General features: G+C 44.2%; 1 protein-coding gene across 4 annotated transcripts in view; it reads left to right on the plus strand.

Annotated features, from left to right (window-relative positions):
* Positions 1 to 19,430, plus strand: part of LOC138492643 (tRNA (32-2'-O)-methyltransferase regulator THADA-like) — a 511,604-nt gene that overhangs the window by 188,979 nt on the left and 303,195 nt on the right. For all 4 annotated transcript variants that reach the window (XM_069619943.1, XM_069619946.1, XM_069619944.1 and 1 more), the window contains one exon: positions 3,639 to 3,791. In XM_069619943.1, coding sequence (XP_069476044.1) covers positions 3,639 to 3,791 — 153 coding nt within the window. The remainder of the gene's footprint in view (positions 1 to 3,638; positions 3,792 to 19,430) is intronic.

The raw sequence follows: 19,430 nt of genomic DNA on the forward strand, positions 1-19,430 counted from the left end.
ATTCTTCTGGTGGTATGATAATTTATGGAGACGGCCCCTTGACAGGAAATGCTTATGCGTGGTCCTATCTTTGGCAGGATATTCTCCTGGGAGTATGATAATTTATGGAGACGGCCCCTTGACAGGAAATGCTTATGCGTGGTCTTATCTTTGGCAGGATGTTCTCCTGGGAGTATGATCATTTATGGAGACGGCCCCTTGACAGGAAATGCTTATGCGTGGTCCTATCTTTGGCAGGATATTCTCCTGGGAGTATGATCATTTATGGAGTCCGTCCCCTGACAGGAAATGCTTATTTGTGGTCTTATCTGTGGCAGGATATTCTCCTGGGGGTATTTTATGTTATTTGGCATTAATATAGCGCTCTATATATTATTGGTATGACCTCAAAGCGCTGGTAGGTTGAACGCCCTTGGGGACCGTAGTCAAGGTCAGTCGAGAGAGTACAGTGTCATAGGGTGCTTGGGTGCACCAATTATGTGCGCAGCTGATGCAATTGCCTGAAGGTAGATGCAGCCTAGCATCGGAACAGGACGATTCGGTGCGGCCAGTTTGGCATCGGCATGGCCAGTTTAGGCAGGAGACATTTGGGCACGCCCTTTTTGGCGCGCCCAGTTCGACGCTGGGACGTTTCGCTGCAGGGATCTTTTGGCGCTAGAAATGCTGCATTATTTTTTGTTTTATATGTGCTAAACCTGCACAATATCGAACAGGTGACTTTCGGGGGACACAGAGAAAGCTGCAGACAGCACCTTGACTCGTGGTGCTATCAATCCTGCAATGTATCAGTCAAGGTGCAGTAAAAAATCCCAAACAGCGAAAACTGTCCTCCAGAAAAGAAATAGAAAAGAAGCAAAAGGAAAGCAGAAAAAAAGAACAGTTTTTTTTACTTTGGTTGATGCTAATACTTAGAGGCTAACATATGAAGTTACTGCAGCGCTATTGCGGGTCCGCCTCCCTTTCCAAGTGACATTCTGGAGTTTGTGTCACGAGAGACCAAAATGCCCATATGAAAAATAAATATTTTGCAGGAGAAGGCGAGGGTCGAAAGGCAAAGGGTTTACAGGTGAACTAAAGAGCACCCCGCAAGAAGGCTGCAGCGTTCACTCGCGTGCTAATAATAACCTCTGTCCTATAGCACTTGAAACCAAGGTCGCTGATTTGCAGAGCTTTAAATGAAATGCAGCAATACTCGATCTGATGGTACCCATTTTATTGCGCATGAAAAGCTCAAGAGGGCAACTGGCATATTAGGGGTCTTAGAGCTACCTCGGAAACCAATAGGAATGAGGTGGCAGCATCAGTAGCTGACACTGTCCCAACCCTGCCAGCCTTTCCAATGCATCGGCTTGTCAGCAATCTCCTGGTTTCAATAAAGGCCAGTCGGTGCTAATAAGCCGAACAAATGTGGTAGAATTAAACCTGCGATATAGATTTCCACCTCATGCAGGCCCATTAACCTCCATTTGCCGTGAGGGCGTTTAAACGTGGCTGCAATGTCAGCCACGTGGCTTCTGCGCCAAAATGGGTGCGCTGAACTGGCAGCCGCGCCAAAGCGGTCGTACCAAACCGGCCCGCACTGAAATAGCAGCGACAAAAAGGGTGTACCGCTTAGCATTAGGTGTGGTGGTATTTGATATCAGTTGAATGTATGCATTCTGGAGGATCGTCAACAAGACTGGGTTCTGGCTGCGTTAGGCCTTTGTAGGACGAGGGATGCTTATGTGTGCAGCTAGGCCATTTTCGTGGGGTGTAGCCTGCGTTTTATCAGAATGTTGAGGTGTTCATGGAGTATTGTTCGTATGTGAGCAGCAAGGCCGAAACTGATCGAGGGGTGTAGCTGCACTCTAATTGTGTGTTGGTGTAGAGAGTGAGCATAGTGATAGGGGAGGTGAGTGGTCTGGTGGAGTTTTTGGATCTAACAAGCTCGCTATTCCGGATTGTAAGTGCGCGTTTGCGATTGCTACGTTCAGAGTAAACTTATTAGTGACTTAATAGGCGCATTCAGTGGCGTCATTGCTCGGGATCTCATTGAACATCTATCATCGAGTTGCAAGATCTCAGCCGCCTCAGATGGTCTTAGTCGGCATTATGGAAAGAGCCAGGTTTTTAGAGCTTTGCAGAAGGTCATGTAGTCTTGGGTTTGTTGAATATGTAGGGGGAGTTAGTTCCACAGAGTTGGGGCCAAGGTTGAGAACGCGGATCCTCCGATCCTGACAGAATTAGAGGTTGTTATCACTATAAAGAGGGCAGTGCTTGATCTTAAGGTGCGAGATGGGAGGTAGGGTTTATCTTCTCTTGTAGGTACGTATGGTAATTTATGGAGTCCGCCCCTTGACAGGAAATGCTTATGCGTCGTCTTATCTTTCGCCGGATATTCTCCTGTGGGTATGGTAATTTATGGAGTCCACCCCTTGATAGGAAATCCTTATACATTGTCTTATCTTTGGCTGGAAATTCTCCTGGGGGTATGATCATTTATGGAGTCCGCTCCTTGACAGGAAATGCTTATGCGGTGTCTTATCTTTGGCAGGATATTCTCCTGGTGGTATGGCCATTTATGGAGTCTGCCCCTTGACAGGAAATACTTATGTATGGTCTTATCTTTGGCAGGGTATTTTCCTGGGGCTATGGTCGTTTATGGAGTCTGCCCCTGGGGGTATGGTCATAGATGGAGAAATGCTAGTGCGTGTTTGATCATTCGAGGAAATATTCCAAGATGTCTGACATTTATTATGATATTTTCTTGCGTGGCCTGATCTTTGACAGGAAAATATCCTTGGTTACCTTTGGAATTATATTTTAATGGGTAGGTGGACCAATGTCAGGATATGCTGGTGGGAGGTTTGGCCTTTGATAGTATTGACTCCTGGGCACTCTGTCTCTTGTCAGGGAATACCCGTTCTTATCCTGGTCTTAGGCAGCACATGCTGAACTGTGATGTGACCTATCGAAGAACATGTGCCTAGGTGAGCTAATGCTTGGGAGGATATGCTCCCCGGGTGACCTAAACTTGGTGGGGGGCTTGTTGTTTCACAGGATATGCTTAAACGTGATGGTTCATTTGAAAAGACATTTGGCGTATGAACTGACTTTTGGCCCTGTCAGAGTTTCAGTTTTAGCCTATTACATGTATTTATTTTATTTTGTTTATTTGTATTGTGCTGAACAGCCCGCGAGAAGACAAAGACGGATAACAGACAAACAGTGGTCACTAGACAATTACAGTTACCAGAGTAGTTAGAGCAGTTCAAGGCCTAAGAGGGATTTCCTCATGATGGTCTACTTGAAAAGAAATGTTTTGAGCTTCTTCCGAAAGGTAAGGTGGTTCATCTCCAGCCTAAGGCTGGTCGGGAGTTTGTTCCAGCTTGCTGCTGCGCGGTTTGGGAATTCTCTACCCATGCCGTGTTCTTTCTTGTGCAACATTGCAGTTATTAGTCCCTGGGCTTCTGATCTTAGTGCCCTGGGAGGGTTATGGAGGATGATTTTAGATTTCAGGTAGGCTGGTGCTTTGCCGTACAAGCACTTATGTATGTTTTGCCTAAAATGGCGAAAGCTGACCGTAGAGGTGACCATGACCTCTCTCTCTCTCTCCCTCTCACACTCTTTCTCTTTCTTTTTATCTTTCTTTTATATAGAGTTTGTGGAATGGCTAATGAAGCTCATTGTTTGCTCGCTGCGGCCTGGCTCAAATTTCCAGCGGCGGAAGACTGCCCTGCTGCTCCTGTCTGCTGTGTTAGAGACCTGCACGGATAGCTGGAGCCCAGAAAGAAAGAAAGGACAGCCCCCACGTAAGTGACAGACGCATCCCCTGCGAAGAACAGTATTTCATTCTCCCCTTTCATATCTGCAGTCAGAAAAGATGTGCCAGCCTTGTCTATTTATTCTTTGGGAGGCAGGGCAGGCCCGTGGCATCCGATAGAGGTTCAACCATCTCTCTGCTGCAAGACCCACTCTTGAAATATTGAGCAGCACTATACTGCACCTCGAAAAGACATTTTGAGAGGTCTTTCAGCCGATATCTGAATGTGGAATAGTTTTATGTATATTCATAGATTTTTAGTAACCTAAAAAACCTCACATTTGAAAAGTGATCAAATCTCAAATTAGATGTATGACATGTATACAGCGCCTGATATGCTGTAAGCATACCTTCTGTCCCCGAATAGTTTGACACATTTGAGTTGTATTATTGTAAGAGCCTTGAAATATAATGAAATATACTTAGTTTAGTGTCATTGAACAGACAAAATGATGGTGGCAGCTCTGGAGAAAGGTGTGAACATCTCGCTGGTGCCTAGTGCGATTGGTGACAACAGGGAGAATTGAATCCAGTACAACAGAGAAGCACATGTGCAGGTTTACACCCCAGTGGAAGTCAAAAGTAGGGGCAAAAACACAAAAAAAACTCAAGGGTGGAGAGTTGATATATGGAGTGCCTCACAGGCACCATATGTATTTAGACTTGGAAAGCAGTGAATGCAACCATATTTTGTAATATTGCTTACATGAAAATGTTTCATTATTCATATTTCAGTATTTAATATTGTCAATTTTAATGCTTTAATATTTTACGGCACTTTTTCATTATAGTTTGAGATTTCGATATTTAAACATTTCAGATTTGTGGGGGCAGGAGTCAGTCAAAGGGCATCTAATAAGGCGTAAACCATCCCATATCGCACACATGAATTTAAGAGACAAATCATGTTCAGCAATTAATATGAAAATTCTAGGCATTGAGATAGTATTAAAGTATTGCCATGCAAGCAAGCTCACACTTTCCTTCAAGTAACCTTCACAATGACCAGAGAAATGGTTAAATGTCCAGAAAATCCCAACTTACTGAAGGGTGATCTCTAGGGTGCTGACCACCTGTCGGCCTCTTATCCACAATGGCCATCATTGGCCACTCAGTCCTCCATTGACCCTCCACAGGTCCATGAATGTAATGCCACAAGTGCGTACTATAAAGGATCAAGAGTAAGACTCGGACACAGTGGCATTTTTGGTATTGGTTGAAAACTTTTATTAATAAAATAAGAGTGGGGTTTGGGGAAATCCTACCTATACCTTACTCTAGGAGGGGTTTCTGTGCTTTAGCACAACTAAATATCGTACAAATCATTCGCCCCTCTAGTTTGCAACCTTTGCAATCCACAATCAGGCCTCACAGCTTGCCCCGCTTCAGTTGTCAGTCCCTGCCCATCCCCTTCCAGCCCCCAGGTTGCCAACCTAAATGTCAAAACATAACAACCATTTACAATAAAATAATGAAAAAACATCCCCAACAGTGGGGCAAAAACATCGCACAACAGCTTCCAGCCATTCAAGCATGACCATCGCCTCTTGAACGAATTGTCGCCAATTGGGAATCTGGCAAGAGGGGCCCAGTGCAAGTCTAGCACCAGCTGTGTCAAGTGTTCCGAGGTTGTCAGCGGTACCACGCCCTGGGCAGTGGCATTGCGCTCCCGCAACTCACAAACTTCTCAACTAGCAGTTAAATTGCAGTTTCTATTGTAGTCTGCGCACACTGTAAATTGCAGTAGTATGAGTTCAGGTCTGCCTCTTCCGCCAGCCTTCTCCCTCTTCAGTGGTCGAATCCGCCATCCCATTGTGATCCATCTACAGGTTAGCTACCGCTAGGTTTAAAAAAACAAAAGCTATTTCCCCTTGTACAACACCTTCAGTTTGGCTGGGTAAATCAGCATATATTTAAGGTCTTGACTGCAGAGTCTTTTTTTAGTAGGAACCAACAGGTTTGTATTCCTCTGAACCAGTGGAGTGTTGTTAGGGTAAATAGCAACCTTTGAGTTGCCCCGCTGGATAATGCCGCCCTCCCTGGAGTACTGCAAGATTATTTCTGTCTTTAAAGGTCAGGACTGTAGCAATAATAGGGTGTGGATTAGATACCGGGGGTGGTCATTTCTTCAGCGACCTATGCGCCCTCTCGATCAAAAATCCCTGTAACAGCCGCCCAGGGCCTATCTCTTAAAGGAACAGAGTTTCAATGTAGCAAGTGGGGTCAGACCCCTCAATCCACTCCGGGAGGCCCGGTAATCGAACTTTATTCCTTCATGATGTACACTCTGCATCATCAGCGTGCATCGCTAATTCGGAATGTTTAGCTTCCAGGGTTTTTACTCACCGTTCCTGGTCAGCTGCAGTTGTCAACGTTTCCTGGAGCAACTCTTCCGTAGCAGTAACCCTCTCCGCCAGTGCCTGAACATCTTGTCGTAGGAGATGCACGTCTACTTTGACTTCTTCAATCTTGCCCTTCAGGGAGGACCTTGATGGCGCTATTGCAGCCAGGATATTGTCCTTCTGCATCTCCGCCACTGCCAACGACTTTGTTTGCTGCTCCAGTCCCATCATTGCTTGCCCTTGGGAGTATCCCCCAGACCTCCACATAAGATTGGGTGTGCAGGCTCACTATATAAAATGTAAAGGGGGATGAAAATCCCTCTTTACTACCTGGGAACTGTAGTTCACCCAAATACCTGGGCATCACGAATCAGGACCTGGCGTGGCTGACGTCGTCCCTCCTCGACCGACCCTCCAAGCTCCACCACCTCTCTCTCCACATGTGGTGTCAACCCAGGGATCTATCCTCTCACCCTGGCTCTTCAATGTCTATCTGGCCCCTTTCGCCCACTTGATCTCCACCTTCTCTTCTAACTTTGTGTTATGCGGATGCCATTCAGCTCTCCTTCGGGCTTCCTTTAGCTGCCGCATCTCCCTCGCTCATTCCTGACTCTCTATCTGCGATCAAGGATTGGTGTGCCTCCAACAATCTCTAAGACGGAGATCCTTCTCATTGGGACCCCTGCTCCCGCTTTCCCTCTCTCACTCTGGCCGTCCTCCTTGGGCCCTTTAACCTCACCTTTTTGTAAGGCAAAAAACCTTGGTGTCATCTTTGACTCCCCTCTCTCCTTCTCTCCTCACACCTCAGACCTTGCCAAAAAGGCCTGTTTTCAGCTGCACCTCCTCAGAGGCATTCTACCTTTTCTCACTTCCCCCGGAAGCTCACTGTCACCTGAGCCCTGGTTTTCTCCAGGCTGGACTACTGCAAAAGCCTCTTTCTCAATCTACCTGCCTCTATCCTCTGCCCAATGCAACTATTCCAGAACAAGACTGCGAGACTTATCCTTGGTCTCAAGCCCAGGCACCGTATCTGTCCAGCACTGAAATCTCTCCACTGGCTCCCGGTGGCTGCAAGGATCAAGTTCAAGACCCTCTGCATCGTCCACAAGGTTTTCTGGGGCTGGGGCCCACACTACATCCAACTCTCGAGGCCGAAATACCTTCCTTCTAGAACCCTTTGGTCACCCACCGACAACTCTGAGTGTCAGATACTTCTCTAGACAGAGAGAGGGGTAGATCTCTCTCCTCTGCAGATGCCTCCCTCTGAAACGGCCTCCCTGCCCCTCTCAGCCTTGAGCCGGATCACCTGAAGTTCTGGAAGCAGCACAAGACCTTCCTTTTTGCCTCTGCCTTCTCTCTCTTGCTTCCCTGCTAACTTACCTGTCTGCTGGGCCGACTGGTTGCCTCGTACCCTCAGAGTCTCACTGGGTACCAGGCTCCTCCTTGATCAGTTTTCCTGGCATTGCCTCCTGGCCTTCCGTGCACTTAGGGGTTGTAAGCTGCAATCCCCTCCATCCCCTGCCTCTTAGCACTTACCTAGAGCCGGGCTGCACTGACTGCATTCACTCTGAGCCAGCTGCCCTGTTCGCACTTCCTCTTGCCCTCTCCCTGCACATCTCCCTCTCCCTCCCCCTTGCGCTTCTCATTGCTGCACTTGCACAATCCGAATGACACCAGGCCTAGTAGGCTTGTTTGTCTTATCGTCCCACCCTTGTCTTGTGGCGCCATAAACACTTGTGTACAAGCGCGTTATCAATGACATTTCATATATCATATCATAGATGAAAGATAAATTAATAGGGGAGCCCATCGGGGCAACACAACCTAAACCCAAAAGTTGTTGGTAACTCTACCTTCGACTATACACTATGGAGGGACATAAAAAGGTCACCCACAAAAAGAGAAAAAGACTAGGTGAGAAGGGAAAAATATTCCCCTTTCTCTAGGAACAAGGTAAAAAAGTTACCTAGTCAAGACAAAATGTTCTGGGGATGACACAGGGCAGGAATATTTATCTTTGATATGAAAATCTTACCTAACAGAGATCAGGTAATGCAAAAGGGCCTCCCGGGCCAGATGCAAGAAGGGATGCCAGTCCTCTTCGGGGGTTGTCTTCGGATCTTCAGTCGGATACCTTTCTATGCGGGATTCTTGGCTCTAAAGCTGCTTTGAAGAAATGGCTGCAGGTGTCCTCTTATGCAAAGTCCAGCCTGGTAGCAAGTCAAAGCCCACCAATGGTAAGGATCAGCACCATTCAAATAGCCAGTAGTTGTCCAATCAGGGACAACTACTGTTTCACTCTTACCCCACACCCAGACTCTCTGGCACTACAGATGTGGAGTTGGACTAGACAGTCCCACCCGCTTTCTGGGCCACATATACACAAGGGCAGCACTAACCCAAGAAAGCAGCAGTTTTCCTGGGCAAGTGCATAACCATGTATGGGATTTCCTGATCTGGCAAGGCAGGAAGAAGGCTAAACAACAATATGACTAAAGAACAAGCAAACATCTCATTGCACAGCCATTTTAGGGCACTAGCCATGTTAGTTACCATATGCGATGAGCGCAAATGTGTACATCAAAAAGAATGCACAAATGGTAAAAATATATTTGCTGCCACCAGCTTTTCTTTAGGCACATATAACAGTAACTAGAAATTCCAAGTGTAAAAATCTAGGGTGTCTGGCGGATGGAGGGAATTCCCCATGTGAGGCTAGTGAGGTGAGACGAGCCCGCTTTGCAGCACCCTCCCTAGCGGCTGAGGTAAGTGGGACCTCAGCGGGAGAGACTCCCCCTTAGTGAACAAGGACACCGGGTCCTGTGAGTAACTCCCTAACCCAATTCACTTGATGGAATACATGGGACTATGTAACATATCAAATACTTCCAAGTACAGAGTCTTGACTGAAGTGAAAGTTAAAGTGTGCTATCATCAGGAAGAAAGAGAAGGTGTCTCTTTAAATGGAAATCACCTATCCACTGGGACGAGTAGGTAAAAAGAGGGAGTACCCGCCAAACTAGAGAGAGAGAGGAACACATACTGAAGCAGGAGAGATCCCCTGGTCGTATAGCACCAGCAAGAGGCAGAGCCGCAGGGGAAAACCGAGCCCACAAGATCTACAGTTGCTCTAGACCAGCAAAGCAAATGCTGAAAGCCTGACCTGCTCAAGAGACGGAAAACAGATGTGACTGGAGTCAGAGATTCGGTGGTGGTGTGACCACAAGATCGTTGTGGCGGGCAGGCTACCTGTGCAAGGACGCCAACAACACCCCGGGAAGGTATGTATCGCCATATATATGGTCGCCGTAAATAATATCGTCAGGAAAATGTCATGGCGATATTATTTAGGTGACCATATATATGGGGACAGGAAAAAAAACATTTAAAAAAAATAAAAAAAATGTGAGGGTTGCAGGGGATATTTTTGCATGGCGAGATTTTTGTGGCAACATTATTACATGGAACCCCCGGGAAGCCACAGCAAATGGCACAGTTCCCCATTGAGATACAGAGAAGCCGGGAGAAAGAGCGAGAGTCAAATGGCGTGGACGCCCGTAAGAATCCTGCAAAAGTTCCCAAACAATACGGAAGGTAACGGGGAACATGGGAGGAACAGGAGGCCAAAAGGGACTCATTAAATGCTCCAAGAAACTCATTCCAACAAAAGTGTGAAAAGCTTGGAACCAAAGTTAAGAAACCTGAACTGCCTTAATGAAAGAAGGAGAATAATTGTGGTGCCTGAGAGGAAAATCAATAGAATTGGGGTACCTCTAGAAACTCATCTCAGTAGAAGTTGAAAAGCTTGAAACCAAAAGTAAGGGAGATTAACTATCTTAATGAAAGCAAGAGAATACTAGACATGCCAGAGAGGGAGATCAATAAGACGAGGATACCAACGCCCTGGGAAAAGGGGAAAGGTAACCCTGGGTCAAGGGTCAAAGAGTGTAGTATAACAGATACAGAATATGATTAACTGAAGGCCAGAAACACCTCTATGATAAATTAACTACAAGACAGAACAGTCCAGGAAAAGCTGAACTATAAGTATCCAGGAAAGAATCATCCAGGAAACTATACTTTGCCAGCTCATGCAAAGCCCATTAAGATTGATCGAAGGATTCGACAAGAGTCAAGGAAAGCCATTTTGTAAAGAGGAATGTTAAGTGCACAATCTCATGAGTGAGCCACACAACCTTATAGGAAAAGTCACAAAAGAGTATTTAAAAATGGCATAGTGACAAGAAGCCTGAAGACTAAGAAGAGAAGTGCGTGAAGCACACATCAGGAGAAGGGAGTCATTCTCCTGACCTTAGTTTGTTAAGTTAGTGGTACGGACAGTTCGCATTAGCTTTTGGACAGATGACTTTTTCCTTTTGGTCAATCACAGACGACTGACTAGCACCTTAGTTATTCATATAGGTTTGGAATTTCCCAAAGCGATATGGATAGTTAGGCCTTCATATTATTATTTATTGCAAATGTCCTTCAAGAGTTTGCGTCCTACTTCTGATCCGCCACAAGTGATAGACATGTATCCTCATTGCACTGCATTGTAAGATGCTGTGTCGAATGTTTAAAAGTCACAGAAATGTAAAAGAAAAACATAGTTTCCCAGGACTGATAGTCGCAGGGACTGATCAGTTTCCCCATAACAAATGAGCAAAAGGCAAGGGTAATGCTGAAGGCTTTACTTCCCTTAAAAAAGTCAGAACAGATTCAAAATCAGAGCAACAAGGGGTCCATAGAAACTATGGAGGGAAGGTTGCTACGAGATAGCGTTCCTAACATTCAGTTCTCACATGCACACAGTACACCATATCTTACTTGCAAAGTGTCAACTATCACTAGCCAGACTAGTGGCTGTTAGTACAGTTTTTCTAAATTCAAACTAAGGGCTTCATAAAACCATATCTGAGGCAGTACACAACTCCACTCTTAGTATAAGGCTGTACCACCTGAGAACCTTTGGTAGCATAGACAGAGTATCTAGGCCTATTTTAGGAGGGAGAGAGGGCTGTAGATTGGTACAAAGAAATTGTAGCATACCATAAGCTCAAAAGTAACATTGAACCACTATGTATTGTAAAAATAATGCTTTATTATAAATACATGTCGGCCAAGATAAATCTTGGGAAAGGTAGGTACTAATATATAAACACAATTCTAAAAATCAAGTTAATACTTATGGTATACAAACCAAAGTATAACCTTATTTAGAGGAGCAAGTCAAGGTGAGTCAAACCTAATACATTCAGAATGGTACAAGGCAATTCTTTAGGAATAAGGCCAGGTTAGTTATACTTTTAGAATACTAGAAGTAATTCAAGGTCAGCAGACCGAATATACAGTGTTTTTCATTTTCAGAATCACTTAATTAGACCAACACGGTTATAAGTCTATCTTGCAACATATATAACTTTCTTCAGTTATGAATGGATACAGTTAGACTTCCAATGTTGCTTTTGAGAACACAGTTCATAGGGAGTTAGTTAACTTGTATACTTTCTAGAGGGGCCTTAAAGGAATAGTGCGCTCCAAAATGTTATCGCCCTGAGTGTTCGGGCATGTGGGTTTAAGCAAACTGTGATCGATCGTAAAAAGATTTCCTATGCACCTTACCTTAGTTTTCCTCACTTTTACACATGGGAAATCAAGCAGCGGGGCGCAGTCATCTTGTGCTAATCTTATCTGTTGCCGCATCGCCCTAAATTGAACTGCCCTTGCAGCACTAAGTCATATCACCCACCCCTGAAGCTGACATTGCTATTTCTAGTGATGTTCTCCACCTATTTTCATGAAGTTAGTGGGCAGTGTGGCCAAACGCACCCAGTCATCACCTACGTCTTAACGTTAGTTGACGCAGAACCCGGAACATCAACACACACATGCTCTCACAGCACAGTGCGTCCCAAATGGGAATAGAAAACACTATTTTTAAAGGATACACCAATACTCTCTGAGAACATCCGCCAATTTCCATATTCAACCAAATGTTTTATTTCGTTGTTTTCGAACATCAAATCTTTATCATGAGGCACACAGAGTTCTTTTCGGTAGAAGAAGCGCATTGGACGCACCTTGAATCGCAAGGCTTCGGCATCAGCTTCTTGCTAGACCACCGTAAACGATGTCAGGTTGCACATTGTCGCTGGTATGTCCAAAGGGCATATTGGTCCAGGGCGATCGTCCCACATTAGCGTAATTGTAAGCCAGCCATTTATGTGCATCTGCCACTGCCTGTTCAAGAACCCATCAGCGGGTATCTGGAAACGATGACATTCGCAGAAAGGAACGATGTAGCTGTGTAGAAAGCATAACAGAAATATATCTCAGTAGCCATTCTTTATTCAAATGTATCCATTTACCCTTTAATTTTGCACCGGGTGAAACCTGATACTGAAAACAAACCAGAAACAATGGAAACAGAGAGAAAACATTGTGGAAAGTTGGAGTCTACCATGTGCTTGAGAGGTTACTACTGTGGAGTATGTTAACCTCGCAATGGGATGCGGGTGCGGAAGCTGACGGAAGAATTCGAACAACACATAGACGGCAACACAACGGAATATTAGCAACGAACTTGGCGTTGATGGAACCTCGGGGGACCCAGACATGGACTCCATGCATTTCGGTGCTGGACTGGCCATGTGCCCGATACAAAGACAAATACATACTGGTTGTGTTTGCATGTCGTCACAATATACCCCAACCCACAACCTATGATATTGTAAGTCTGCAATACCGGTCAGAAAACTCGTCTACAGTAAAACTTACATTATATTTGGTATTCCCATTCTCTTGGCGTAAGGCAGATTGTCCGCTCAGATCAACGGTTTTCATTAAATGAAATTACATGTTCCTTTGTCCAGTTTTAAAATGTTGAACCTTATCATTTTTGCAGGTACTACACACCTCCCGTCCTTCAATCCATCGCGAATCCCCCCTTTCTTCCAAGGACGAACAACAATTGAACCTTCTTAGGGGCGCAAATGCTGTTTCCTTTTGGTGAAGGAAAGCCACAAATCAAAAAATAACTGTACAGGAAGCGTTGGTGTGAACTGCCCACAATCAACCTCAAAGGCAGTGACCTTCACTCCATGGGAGCGATTAGCCTGGCCATCCGACGTGGCATTCAAAATATGTTCGAAAAACAAACACATTGTTTGCCGGCGTCATCTATATTGATAGTGATTTTGCTATTTTTGGGGAAACTTTTCCAGTTAGAGTCCACCTCATTGTCACGTCTGCGTGCGCCCTGTTTTCGCAGAGGAATGTGCTACGCGGATAACGTGAGACACTGACAAGTCATAAATCCAAGTGCCCTTCCATCTCCACTGAACCTCCAGTGCACTAACAAATGTTGGAGGAGAGGCAGTATATCCCGCCCTCGTGCACCATTCTCGTACCAGGCAATGGCATCCTACAACAGGCACTTCTTGCAAAACAAAAGTTGACAAAGAGGATACATTTGAAAAGACAAATCGGACGCTATGGCCACCTATGTTGAGCTTTACAAACACCAAGCAACCACAGACATGCATATTATTGTTTGAGATATAAGTTAATGATTCATAAACCGGATTAAATGGGCATAATTAAATATTTCTTAATACTTTTAAAAGCTTTGAAAATCGAGTTTAATAGCATTCCATTGTTCATGTACAATGTACAAACATTGTGGAACATTCACCCCGCTTTTAATCATTTATACCGGGAAGTCAACTGTTCAACGAGGTCCGCTCTTGGTGGACAGGGCACGTTTGCAATGTTTTGTGGCAATGTATGTGCCCTAGGAACAAAATCATGATCGATTCCTTGAGTATGCATGCCCAAAACAGTCAAAGTGAGATCTTTCAGAAAATCGAATTCCATTTCTTGGTATATTGGCTTGACCACCCATTTTCTGCTGCTTTTTGCAAAGGCCATTGTGTGATGAAGCATCCCAGTAGTTCTCGATTGTTCTCTCCCTATGTTCTAGTTATGCGCTAATACTGCTAGTAATGTCTGAGCTTGCATACCGTCTATGGCGAAATTCAACCTTTTGGGCCTGTACTTTAGGCACATATTGTGGAACACCTCCAAATCTCTGGTGTGACAGAATTCTGTGAGTCCCTTCATGTCTCTTGAAAGAGTTTTATCAAACACGATCTTCTCAAGAGCTTTGTGTGTAGGTGAAGATGGAACCAACCACTTCTTCTTGCATTCCTGCTCCTCCGATAAAGGTCCATGTGCACATTGGTGAAAATGTTGGTTTTCTGTCCATGAGTGAATGTTGGAACAGTGGTGCATCAATGAGCGCCATTTTTCAAGTAGAATTTCCACAGACCCATCACAGGTTTTGGAGCTCCACCAAAGATGGTTGCTGAAAGACTGGGACCACTGTAAAATATTTTCCTGACCTTTTTGTTACCAGCAGCTGTAATTGTTTTATTGACTGATTTGGTAACATGCCATACATCAAATTGATGGCAAATGTAAGGAAACTGTTCTTGCATGCCCTTGGCTATTGAAACATGTCTGTCAGTGGCTATAAGGTATATTTGCATTCCCCTCGATTGAAGATGTTAGAGGGATTTTATGAAACCATGTTTCTCCATGGCCACTGAGGATTTACATTCTGACACCTGCATTACCTCCAAACTCACAATTTTTTTAGTTTCCAGGTCCTGAAAGTGGTATGTGCAGTACTTTGCTGAAAATCCGGGGCTGCCACACTGTACATCGCCAGCTAGCCTGACCCGTTTGCAAGAGAATGTCCCTTCAATTGTCTTTTGTTCAATTTTCCAGACTTGACTAATAGCGGGGAATAAAAATTCTCTTTGATATTTGTAGTACTGCGTTTTAGCAAGGAACTGAAGTCACACAAATTGACAAACTGGACAATTTACTAAAAGTCGAGCCACTTAAAAGTAAAGCTGCTGAACACAGTAGATTTCCAGCTGGCACTTTGCCCAGCATCGGTTCAGCGTAACATGGTGGTGGGCACAGGTGGCTTGGATTTTCAGGTTTGTGCCTTGTAATACACGAGTCACATTCACCAATGGCTCCCCGCATATTTTCCCCCTCACTGGATGGACACATTTCAGCAGAAGTATAATCTCTACCAGGCAGCTGTCGAATGCAATGTATTTGTGCTGCTTAAATAGCCAATCATCTGGCACAAATGTGTTTTGTGATTTAGCTGTGGTGGACCAATCGCCCAAACTAGACAAACTGTAGTTGAGATCTTTGGCAAGTTCCTCGATCAATTGCGTTTAAGGTTCAGTCTCTGTTAGTTTAGCTTGTGTTATTTGCACACGAATTGGGGAAACCATCAACGGCGATTGTTTATTGGGTGGACATTTTCTTTTGCGGGTGTAGATTGTGTCAAGTGGTCTGCAAGGAATTCAAAAGCATCTTCATTATATTCATTGTCATCTTGTATTGTTCTCACATTGTAGCAATGGTCCAAGAACACTTTGTTGGCTTCGCTGGTCACATTGCATTCAGTTTCAGGCCATTGGGCATACGCATCACGAGTCTGCTTATTGAATGGACCACGCTGCGCCTCAAATAGTAGTTCCTCCATAGTGAAATCTGTTTGGAAAGCGACATCTTTGGTTTCATTTGTTGTCTGTGTCTTTATACTTCTTTTCCTTCTGGGCCTCTAAGAGATGGGTTGTAAAAATATGTTCAATGTAAATCACACATACAGTAGATAGCACTTTAAATAAAAAACATGTTATGAAGAAAACCCCAGCCCAAAACAATTCTAGAAAGCGAAATTGTTTGTTAGTTACCCCTGTTTTCTTGATTTGCTGTGAAACCGGGGTCTTCTCTTTAACGACCGCACCAGCAAGCTGATCCACCACCTCTGATCCATGTGCCACCTCTTCTAATTCCACACCTTGTATACATCCCTTGAATAGAATATTAATTAAAGAAAAGAAAAGTCAAACGTATTGGAAATTAAAATCTTTCATCGCACACATCGCTTACAAACATACCCTCGCAAACAGTGTACGTCATTTAGTTCAAATATACATTTGGAATTTGATTGTAATGTTGCCCTCAAATATTTTGCAATGTATTCTCCATTAGGGAGCAAGTGTAATGTTGCGACTGAAATCATAAAAGTTTGAAACACTGCACGTTTATATGAATGTCACTGTCTAATAGTATCCTATGTAGTATTTACTTTCTTTCGTTCAAGGAAACTGTCATTACGCATGCCTCATACTATGGACCAGCTCCAAAGGATGATATAATTGTAGTTGAAGTACCAGCATCCCCCTGTAACACAGTACTTGTTTAAATACGGATGGAAACAACGAAATGGAACAGAGACAATGGGCCTCATTACGGGCCTCATTACGAGTTTGCCGGTCCGGTAGTAACAGTGATGTTACTACCGGACCGGAAAACTATGAGTTGTGCTCACAGGTGCCTTTCTGCCCACCAGGTCTGACCTGCGAGCACAACACGTCAGATGCACCGGTACCATTCATGAATGGTGCCTGTGCATCCAACCTCCCCATTCCCATTGAGCGGTATGGGGCTCAAATGGGAATGGGCAGTAATGAATACTGGCACCCGGCAATGGGGACAGACCGGGTCCGCTGGGGTCGGAATGCCCCTGTTCGTCCCTTTCGCCGGGTGCCGGTAAATTCATAAGTTTGGTGGCAGCTCCACCGGTTTTACCGGCACGGCTACCGCCTAAAACTCATAATGAGGCCCAATGGGATGCAGACAATGGTATATATAAAGTGAAACCCATAAATGACACCTAGTGTAAACAACCGACAGGATACACAAACGATTTCATATTATTTTAAATTCCAGCCATAATACATTCTCAATTTAAAAGTGAAATAAAATTACCATATAGGTGCTTGAAGTTGTTGTTGACTCTGGAAAAGAAATGGTTGCAGAATCTTGCTCCTTCATTTTCAGTGCATTGTCACAAAGTGGTAAAAGGTCAAAATTAGATTTGCATTAGATATGTGCGAAGATCCAACTGTCGATAATATGAACTTCTGCAAGTCTGTAGGGCTCACCATTGGTTTACTGGATGTGTCGGTGGTTTCGTCACTTGCGAGGGTCTGTGCTTCCGTCAGTAGGCTCTCCTAAAAAAAATGGACATGTTAGGCAATCGATTACGAAAAGATTCTGCTTCTTTTGAAGGGCACTATGGCATTGTTTTCTATGGTCATAATTACGTTCTAGGATGATCCACAAACCAGGGACAGATATGTAGTAAAATGTGGTATACTTAAAAAGTAAAAAAATGTGGTAAATATGCAAACTTTAGTAAGACATATTTACACCTAAAGCACCAATCCGTTCATGTAGTTACCGGTTCAGTACCCCGCCGCCTACAGCTAATTCATCATCCTGGACTCACCTGAAGCAGCATATGCATCAATAGAGTTGGTATTGCATTTGGAAGCAATTTACGAGACGTTCTGAGTCGATGCTTTTTTGTGCACATGCGCTTGGTCGTACATATCCGGGGTAAAGTGCAGGCTGCAGATGCGGAATCGATTGGCCCCCAAGTCTCCCAAAACATCCTGGGCTCTACTTTCAAGCTCGTCCAGCGGAAATCTACAATGTCAAACCCATTCTCTTATTAAATCAATATTCGTCGGGAATGTATGCAGAATTGTGCCCTTACTTTTGACATGGCTCCTAGAACGGCAACCAACAAGCAGGCATTCTTGAAAAAGCTGTATAACAAAAATACACATAATTACAAAACAAATCTACTGAATGCATGAGATTGGCGGAATTATATCAAAGTTTTGTATGTAATGTTTGTTTTGGTAAAAGAAGCAAAACCTGTGTAGCGTAGTGGAGTATACACTCGGATAACTTTCATACAGAATTGATTGATGTGACGATATCGTAACGTGTTACTCGTCCATTGAATGTACTTTCATGCATCAAAAGGAAACATGCTTATAGACATGGTCCAAGAAAGATGCAATTCTACCACAATTTACACTGATGAAATTTGCTATATATAGACATCAGAACACTTTAAACGGAAGACAATGGGAAAGCCATTGAGATGAATGAACATTAGACTTTGTTCGAAATACATAGACATTTTGAGTTCAGAAAGAGATGATTAGGTGACCTGCCCTTACCTTAACTACAAACAATTTGATTCAGAAAGCAGGGTAGTTAGTAGCAGGAACATAGGTAGCACGATCAAGAGTTGACGTCCAGTGCTCACAGATGTTCACAGGTAGCACGATCATGAGTTGACTTCCAATGCTCACAGATGTTCTCCGGATAAATATCAAGGGGTTTATAAAGAATTAGAAAAGTGGGTGTGTATGTAAATGAGTGACATGTTTTCTGACGTGGTCTTCAGGGGATCCTGCCTGGAGACACCGGGTCTGGGAAGGCCATGTGAACAATGGCCCCTGCGCGGGATATAGCTTTGAAGTGTACATGGTGTACTCCAATCAGGACGGCCAGCTCCCCAGTAGGAACTGGTTAGTTTCAGGCAAGGTGAAAGACAAAGGAATGCAGAGTTTTGGACTCCTCCCTTGCTTCCTTCCTTCACAAACACTCTGGAGCCTTGGCAGGGAATACAAAGGACTCCTGCCAAAGACAAAACTCCACCCAATATCTTTCCCACCTAGGACGGCAGATGAAAACCTAAGAAAGAACAAGGAGACTTAAAAATGGCGAAAAAGGAGGGGCCCACCATTCTAAAAGGGTGGTGACCCTCCTATGCATTACTGGGGCTGATTTGACAGCCTGCGAGTAATGGGACTTAAAAGTCATTAAGGTAAAACCACTGCCACATTCAAGATAACTTGCAATAGTAACATAAATGTTACCAGTTATGTGAGACATGGAATACATTGTATCTCCCCAGCACTCCAAATAAGGCGGGGTGTGCTGATTCACTTTATAAAATCTAAAGGGGATGGGAATTCCACTTTACTTCTTGGGAATAGTATTTCACACAAGAGGTAAGAAGAGAAATTAAAAAAAGAGAAGCCCAAAGGGACAACCCAGTCTAAGCCCAAAAGTTATAGGGAACAATAACTCCAATCACACTATGGAGGGATATAAAAAGGTTCCCCATAAAAAGAGTAAAAGACTAGGTGAGAGGGGAAAAAGATTCCCTCTCACCTAGGGAGAAGGAAACATAATCACTTAGTCCAAGCAAAGGTTCTGGGATTGACATAGGTTAGGAAGATTTATCTTAAATATGAAAATCTTACCTAACAGTGGGCAGTGCACATTTTTAGACCTGACCAGGAAATCAGTCATGACTGGATTGT

Source organism: Ambystoma mexicanum, chromosome 10 (genome assembly GCF_040938575.1).
Source record: "Ambystoma mexicanum isolate Mex_15411 chromosome 10, UKY_AmexF1_1, whole genome shotgun sequence".
Taxonomy (NCBI): domain Eukaryota; kingdom Metazoa; phylum Chordata; class Amphibia; order Caudata; family Ambystomatidae; genus Ambystoma; species Ambystoma mexicanum.